This window comes from Trypanosoma theileri (genome assembly GCF_002087225.1).
Source record: "Trypanosoma theileri isolate Edinburgh chromosome Unknown TM35_Tth_20_V1, whole genome shotgun sequence".
Lineage (NCBI taxonomy): Eukaryota > Euglenozoa > Kinetoplastea > Trypanosomatida > Trypanosomatidae > Trypanosoma > Trypanosoma theileri.
In genome coordinates this window covers 355,287-364,110 of record NW_021639862.1, presented here as the reverse complement: position 1 = coordinate 364,110, position 8,824 = coordinate 355,287, and the positions used below count along the sequence as shown (strand labels likewise).

The following is an 8,824-nucleotide window of genomic DNA, read 5'->3' as shown; positions in this document are numbered from 1 at the left end:
AAAAAAAAAAAAAAAAAAAAAAAAAAACGAAAAGAAGAAAAAAAGCAAACAATCAAGAAAAAAAAAAAAAGAAAAAAAAGAAAAAGGAAATAGCTCTCGTACTCTTATTATCGCTATTCTTAAATCCTTTTGTATTCATTGCCAGTATAGAAACAAAAACAAAACGAACAAAGAAAAATGAAAAAGAAAAAAGAGAAAAAAAAAAACCACCCCCAGAAGAAAAACAAAGAGAGAGAGAGAAAGAGAAAAGGAGAGAAAAAAAAAAGAGAGAAATACACTGAAATAAAAACAAAACAAAAAAAAAAAAAAACACCGCCAAACTTTTCCGGTCAATTTATTTTTTTTTTTTTCTTTTTTTACATCACAAGCAAATTAACTGTGAAGACCAGAAAAGAAATTAAACTCCAAAAAGGAAAGATTTTCTTCCCTCCCGTGTCCACAGCCTCCTCTCTTATGATAATAGTGTTTACTTCCTTTTTTTTCTTTTTTCTCTCTGTTTCTTAACGCCTTCATTCGCTCATTATTGGGTTTTTTATTCTTTTCTTTTTTTTTTTATTTTTTTTTTCTTTTCTTTTCCTTTTTTTTTTCTTCCCGTCTTCAGACTTTGAGAGGGGGAGATGATCACCTCCCACATATACACAAACAAACAAACACAGTTACAATCGCAGACGTACATATATATTACTGCGGTAAAGAAATATATCCCTCTTTCCTCTTATGAGAGAGAGGGGAGCAAAGCATCAGTTCGACCAGAAGTAAGAAAAATAACAATAATAATAATAATAATATTAAGAATAATAATAGTGGTAGTAGAGTATTCAGGACTCATGTTCCTTTTGTTTTCACTTTCCCACTTTTATTATTATTTTCTTTTTTTTTCTTTATGGCTCTCCTCTGGTTTTAATTCTTATTTCTTTTCTCCTTTAGTGTAAACGCACAACAGATAGGGGATGGAAGTCAAGTGATTCTGTATCTTTTTCCTTTTCTCTCCTTCTCTTATTTATATCATTTCTCTTCCATTCTTCCCTTCTGCTGCTGCTGTGTGTATTAACCTCTTTATGTCTCACTCTCACTCTCACTCCATTACTCACTCTTACTTTCTCTCTTTCTTAGACACAGATATATATATATATATACTCATTATACACTCATTAAAACCAGCAACCTCATCGCATGTGGGCCAGTAAAAGAAGAGGAATCCCCCTCTTTTTTCTCTCTTATTTTCTTCTTCTTCTCCATCTCTCTTTTCCATTACTCCTCTTCTGGCAACACCTCCTCCAACTGATTATCTGGGCATGTTATCCATTCGTGCTGCAATAACTCCTCTGCGGTTGCCCGTTGCGCTGGACTTCTTTCGAAGCATCTCGTAAAGAAACTGTGTAGACTCTTCGGACACTTTTGAGGCACGCCTGTTGGCATGCCTGTGCTCTTTGATATGTGGTACATAATCTGAAAGGCATTCGCGTTGCCCTTCACTGCCCACGGCTGGCGACCGAGGAGTTCCAGCACAAGACAACCCACAGCCCATATATCTGCTGGTTTGCCATATCCATGATTACTACTTCCCTTATTCGTGCTGGTATTATCATGGCTAGTATTATTATTATTATTATTATTATTATTATTATTATTATTATTATTATTATTAGTATTATTGTTGGTATCATCTGAGCCGTTAAGGACCTCTGGTGCCATAAATAGAGGTGTTCCCACCATTGTTTGATACCCCGCCCCCCGCTCGCCGCAGCTCTCCTGCTGCAAAGTGGCTGTACCAATACGTTTACTACAGCCAAAGTCTGCGAGTTTAGCCTCGCCAAGAGATGAGATGAGAACATTATCACTCTTTAAATCACGGTGGACAACATTCATAGAGTGTAGATAGTTCAGTCCCTCCAATATCTGTCGTGCATAGGTACGCACGAGAGAAATGGAAAAACGCTCTTTTGCCCGTTCAAACTTACGCCGTAGATGTGAAAGACTTCCACCATGACAGTGTTCAAGAAAAATCTCCAATTCCCTCGCCCCATTTGGGAGTATTTTTGTTTGACATCCATAATAAGCAACAATGTTCTTATGCTTTAGAGAACGCATGAGATTTATTTCCCGTTGAATGACTTTTACCTCCTCTGCATCTTCGTCCAGTGGAATTTCCTGCACCTTGACAGCCATGATTTTTCCCTCACTCGTGATACCTTCATACACAGCCCCAGAGGAACCTTTTCCAAGTAAACACATTCTACTCCACTGTACCTCTTCATCCTCACGAAAGCCTATTGTCTGGGCTAAACCAACCACTGTGTGGTTAAACTGTGCTGAGATAGTACTGCAGTCACGCATTAACATCTCACTGGGTCCCACACTTCCCGCATCCACAGATGTGAGATCGGGGGCAATGAGAGGCGGTTGTATTCGTAATAACGCCGGTGGTGGTGTAGAGGATGGTTGGAATTGCAATGGCATTTGCCCGGAACCATCACTGTGAGGAAAGGAATAACGCATTCGTCTTTTTTCCTCCTTTTGCCGGGCTCTGTAGGAGTCTCGTACATACAAACGAAGTACTGTACTGCTGCTGCGATCGGCTTCATCACTGAGAGGCTGCGCTACATACATGGGAGAACTCGTGCGTAAGAGTGAGGCACTACCCATCAGCGTCTCTCGTGCAGAGAAACGCCGCGTTACATCAAGTGATGGTGATCCCGATCCCGGTGTGGTGGAGGCACTTCCTGTTGTTTTCCCTCCATTCTTAGAGTGTTCCTGCTGGAGGATGCGAAGAAAGTTTCTCACGAGACTTTTAAAGTCTTCTGGGACGTCAATATCAACATGGTCCCCAGCAGCATCGATACAGTACATATCAAAGTCTCTGACACGTGAGTATGAAAAGCGACGCATAATCTCTTTTACAAAGGATTTGAATTTGGTTGATTTTGTGATGAACATAACCTTCACATTACGATCCCCCTCTCGTGAAACTTTAACAGTGATTTGTTCCATCGAATGTGGTGAACGTTTAGGCCGTGGTCCCACATCATCCTCATCCTCTTCTTCCTCGCCATCCTCATCTTCTTCTTCTTCCTCTTCTTCTTCATCATCAGCCTCATCCTCATCATCCTCATCATCATAATCACTACTATTTTCAAAATCATCATCCTCATCTTCATCATCCTCATCATCATCATCTTCATCATCCTCATCATTAAGAATAATATCATCCTCATCAGCAGCACAGAATGAAGGTGAAGAAGATAGACTCTTTCGATTGCAGGTGCAACTCTTCTTAGTGGCGCTAGAAACGCTGCTGTTGCAGCTGGCATCGTTGCCGTTGTTCTTCCAACGCGTTGAATTGGCTGACTCACTCCTCTGCACTGCGCTACCTGAGTGATTTCTCCGTTTCGGTTTACCTCCTATCGATGATGGTCGCTGTTGTCCACGCACTGGAAGTGGCAATAACTGCACAAGATTATCATTCCTCTCCAGATCTTCAACTATAGGTGCATCCACTTCACGTGTTGAGACGGCAGCATCCCCTCCATCTCCGATACTGGGAAGATGTTGTTTCCCATCATGTGATCTCTGATCCCTTGGCTGTTTGGGTGGATGTGGTTGTCTCTTCTGTGGCTGACGATTTTGCCGGGGCAATGGAAGTAAACCCCCAACACTTTCAGCCCTTTCCAAGTCCTCCACTATTGGGGCATCCACCGCATTCTTAGAAATAGTAGACTCTCTTGAAAGACCATTACTAGGCAATTTTCCCACTTTTTCTTCCTTCTTTTTCAGTCCTTCTGAAGGAAATAAAGATGGTGATGCTGTACTGGACCTCTCTTTATTGGAATTTCTCTTTGTGGGAACGGATTTGCTGTTTATCTGGCTCGTCTTGCTCGGTGGTTTCGGAGAGGGTACTACTGTGGCTGGCAAGGCTGTTGGTGAGGTCGGTTTAGTAGCAGTACTCAGTGGCGTTGTTGAGATATTGGCAGCGCATTTACTCTCTTTCTTCCCATTATCTCCTTTCTTTTTTCCATCCGTTACAACCCGTTTCGTGCCAGAAGCGCGTTTGGTTGCCGCTGCTGGTTTCCCTCCTATCATTTACTCTTCTTCTTCTTCTGCTGCTCGTTGTTGTTGTTGTGGTTGTGGTTCTCCTTCTCCTTCTCCTTTCTTCTTCTCGTTGTGGTTCCTGCCACACACACACACACACGCACACACACCTCTGCCCTGTCAAATAATAACCTAGTTTACCTAAGGAAAGGCAGAGAGCTGTATAGGAGTATCAATAACAAGTAAGAAAAGAAAAAAAAAAAGAAAAAAAAAACAGAAAATTATGTATAAGTGTATAATTTATGTGAGGCAGAGAATAATAATAATAATAATAATAATTATAATAGTAATTATAATGAAAAAAATGGCATCCATATGAATGGAAACAATAACAGAAATAAAAAGAGGAAATGAAAAGAAAAAAAAAATGATGAAAAATGAAGTAAAATACAAAACAAGATTGACTGATGAACTTACAAGTCAAAGTTTGTGGTACAAGAATCTAGCAAAAAGGCCTAAACGAAATCTAGTTAGGCGTGATGGCAATGGGATGAAAGAAAAAAAAAAAAATGTAAATACGTATATGCATACAAGCATACTCACAGATATACAAAACAAAATATACAAGAAGGAGACATATCTCTAGACTTGGTTTTGTGAATTCCCCTATGTCCCTTTTTTCTTTTTCTATCTTTCGAAAGTTAAACACAGTTTTATCTCTACAGTATCTACAGTGAAGTTAAAGGAAGAAATTTCCTTTTTTTTTCTCTTACTTCTTTTTTTTTTCACGTTATTCCGTGTACAAGATAGAATACCCAGAAAGCATAAACAACTCTAGCATACAGGCTTCTTTTTTTTTTTTAACTTTCACTCTGTTTTTTTTTTTTTGTTGTTGTTGTTGTTGTTCCCTCACACCCTTCCAACCCTCTTTCTGATAATAACAATAACAAATTTATTTTTTTGTCTTTTTTTTTTTGCTCAGTGTTTCTCTCCCTTAACATTGCAACTCTTCCTCTCTCTCTCTCTCTCTCTCTCTTATTCAATGTTGTCACTCGCAGACTTACAGAGAGAAAGAGAAAGAGAGAATAGAGAGAATTGCCATCAATGGGCATATCCTCTTCTATTCCCTCACAATGCCTGGGCATGAGTATCTGTTGCCCCCACAGCATTGGAAGGAGCAGAAGAAGAAGAAGCAGGATCAGCAATAGTAACAGCAGCCATCTGTTTACCAGAAACAATTCCCTCTTCATTCAGTCGAGAGGGTGATCGGTTTCGCAGAGAAGGTTGACGACGATTGCACACTGCATCACCAGTCACGTCTGAGAATGCAGCCGGCACTGGAGAGTCTTCTTTTTCACAGTATTTCCCTTCATTCGTTGAAGTCGTCTCTTCTTGTTGTTGCTGTTGTGTTTGTTTTCCTCCCTTGTGGTTTGCAAGAAAGGCCTCAGAAGCAGGCGATGTGGCTGCCACTGAAATGGAGGCCTCCTGAAATTGCATATCAAGAAGAGTTGCCTCCATCATCGTGGTCATGGTATTCACACTGCGAAATGAAAATCCACCATCCTCGTTTACACTGAAACCGAGATCTACTGTCTCAGGGCGTGGAGGGGCACCACTCTTTCTTCTTTCATCCTCACTAATATCTGTATTGAGACTCTTTTGAATGGTACTGTCACTCATTTCACTGATCGTCACTGGGGTTTCATTAAGGTGCCCCAGTGGCACCCAGTCGTTCATATCAGTAGCAGTAGCAGTTGCAGTATTCGTAGTTGTAGTTGTAGTTGTTGAACTCTCTTGATCAACGGTAAGAGGAGACCAGGGTTGAAATACACCAGTGTCAGGTACCACTGTTGTGGGTCCCTTTTGTCGTGTCAAAGCATTGGTGTTATGCGGGTCTGAAAAGATTTGTCCATTCAAAGAAGAGCGTCGCAAGCTGCTGTTGTTGCTCATGTTAGTTGGTGTAGTAATAGTAGTAGTAGTAGAAATAGTGTTGTTACTCCCACTGTTGTTACTGTTGTTGCTGCTGCTGGCATGACCCAACACACCACGAGAGAGTGGAATTCCCCCAACGAGACTTGAACGTCGTCCACAGAAGGTTGTAGAGAATTGCAAAGAGGAGGATGCGGCAGCAGAAGATCCTCCAACTGTTACTGGTATTCCTTGTGTATTATTCAAATGCCGTGGTCTTGGCTTCTTTGTCTTTGTTGTGGGATTAGTGCTTGTGGAAGACTTTGGTGTGTCCCCTTGTTGAAGAGATCCATCGAATGCGAGTGGAGAGGCCTTTGGGAGATCTGTGGTATTTACACTCCCAACAGGTGGACGAAAAGACAAACTGCCTGACATGAGTGAAACATTCATCCGCCATGAGACCTCAGATGCGGAGTGTACACTAGACGCAGGCCGTGAAGGACTCTTCTCTCGCTGCGGCATTACAGAAGCAGAGGAAACACTGTTGTTATCATCTGTATTCATATGTGTGGTATTCTTATTATTCTTATTCTCCTCAGAGTTGGAGATATGGTAGTAACCTCCATCTGTACTCATAGTATTAGTAGTATTGTCTGTTGTGGAGATGCGCTGTGGTCGAGAAGCACTGCGACTTCCCTCGGGTGGTGATAACAGAGGCGTTGTGTTAACAGGCGCCACCGGCAATGGACTCTCACTGTGAACATTAGCGGGTGAGAGGGAAACAAGTTGTACACGTTTCCATAGATGTTTACTGTCGTGTATGGTATTTGCTGGAGGTTCCGCAACACTTGATTCCTGTTTACTCATCTCTTTCTTGTCTGTCTCACTTGTCCTTTCCGAATAGGCCTCCTGCCCATCATTAACAGTCCTCTGCTTGTTTTCATTGCTGTTATTATTATTATTATTATTATTATTATTATTATTATTATTATTATTATTATTATTATTATTATTGTTTATTGGAGTAGTGCTGACTGGGACTGGAGGAGCAATGGAAGGTGACATGGAGTGCATCCATCGCATCGCACTTTGTCCCAACATGACAGTCTGTCCCATTGCACTGCTGTCCCAACGCAGAGAAAGATCCGTTGGGCCTGTTCCCAACATGGACTGTGCTGCAGATCGTCGGATGCTGCTTTCTTCCATTATTGTTTCCTCCCGAAAAGAAGAACAATCCTCACATCCCATTGGTGTACCAGTATACCCATTATTCGTATTTGTAGCAATAGGAGATGGATCTGGTACCCGCAACGGTAATGGAGACTCCGTATCTGTGTTATCTTTCTTTGCTGGTGTTGTAATGCTTGTTACTCCGACTGCTGTGGTGCCCTCACTCTTGTGATGACTCTCATTGTTGTTGTTATTATTATTATTATTATTATTATTATTATTATTATTATGGCTCTTATGATGACGATGATGATGATAATGATATCCCTCAGGCATACAAGGCGGTGGTGAGGCATCTGTGTTGGCTGTAGGTGCTGTCGGCATCGGTGATGGAGCACTCTCACTCTCACCCCCCTGTGTGTAGTGGGAGTAATGACAATCACTTGCTGTTGTTATCAACGGTGTTGCCAAGTCCATTATATGATTTCTGTTGGTCGTCTCGCTGTTGCAATCATAATCCTCCGGCCGCTTTGCCAACGGCGACATTTCCCTTGCTGTAAAGCCAAGTAGTACCGTTGCAGTGAACTCACGCTCCGCCTTATTCGGAGTTGGGGCAATATTGATATCCGTATTCGTATTTGTATCTGTATTTGTATCTGTATTGGTGTTCACATGCGGGAGTAGTTTCGCTGCAGTGGTTGCGGTGAAGGACCCGCCCTCTAGATCAGATTCACTCATTTCTTCGAGTGGTAATAATAGTAATAATAACAATGACAATTAGTAGTAATACTATTAGTAGTATTCCTTCCGCTGTTGTTGGTTAATACAAACAAGTAAAGGCCTTTAATTGGGTGGAGGAGGAGGAGGAGGAGGAGAGAATGTTGAAAATACAATAATAATTACCACACTCCCTTGTCTTCTTTTTCCTTGCGTTCTTCTGTTTATTTCTCTGCTTTTTTATTTCTTTATTTTTCTAGTGTAATGCAGAGGAAATCGAATGGTGGGGAAACCTTTTTTCTTCCTTTCTTGTTTCCTCTAACTTTTTTTTTGGTGGCTGTCTGTACTGCAATAACGAAAAACAGCTGATATTTAAGTTTGGGAAAGACCAATATTAAATAACAAACAAACAAAAGAACAGAAAGAGGAAGAAGCCAAAAAGAAAAAATATATATTATAGATTATACATCAGTGTGTATATAGCATACCTATTAGATATATATATATATATATATATATATATATTAGAATAAATACATATATATATATATATGTATCCGCATGAATTAACTGAAAATCAATGATGACTCAAAAAAAAAAAAAAAAAACAGTAATGGGCCCTCCATTTTCTACGTGTTGAGTTCAACTTCTGTTTCCAAATATCCTCCAAAGTCTTGTGATTTCAAGACAAGGTGGTATTTTGGGGGACAGCAGCAATAACAAGAACAACAACAACAATATGAGCAATTATGCTGAAATCCATATCTAGGCGTAGACCTCACTAACTCTCTTCTTCACTTTTTTTTTTTCTTTCCCCTCTAAGTATATAAATATCTCTCTAGTGTGAACGCAATAAAAATAAAAAAAAAAACTATCATCCAGACACACATACACATCAAAGATAAATAAAAACATATATGTATATGTACACACCAAAATATTCTCATGTATGCAACAATACGGAAATGCATCATATATATATATATATATATATATATAT

General features: G+C 40.2%; 2 protein-coding genes across 2 annotated transcripts; both read right to left on the bottom strand.

The window, feature by feature from the left end:
- Positions 1-1,251: 1,251 nt before the first annotated feature.
- On the bottom strand, positions 1,252-4,080 carry TM35_000202110 (protein kinase; the record flags this gene model as incomplete). The annotated part of the gene is made up of 1 exon (XM_029026896.1): positions 1,252-4,080. One exon carries the CDS (start codon positions 4,078-4,080, stop codon positions 1,252-1,254), a length of 2,829 nt encoding a protein of 942 aa, XP_028881868.1.
- A 1,077-nt stretch (positions 4,081-5,157) lies between these two features.
- TM35_000202100 (uncharacterized protein) lies at positions 5,158-7,845 on the bottom strand (the record flags this gene model as incomplete). Its single annotated transcript, XM_029026895.1, has 1 exon — positions 5,158-7,845. The coding sequence occupies one exon, from the start codon at positions 7,843-7,845 to the stop codon at positions 5,158-5,160; it is 2,688 nt and encodes an 895-aa protein (XP_028881867.1).
- Between the last annotated feature and the right edge of the window lie 979 nt (positions 7,846-8,824).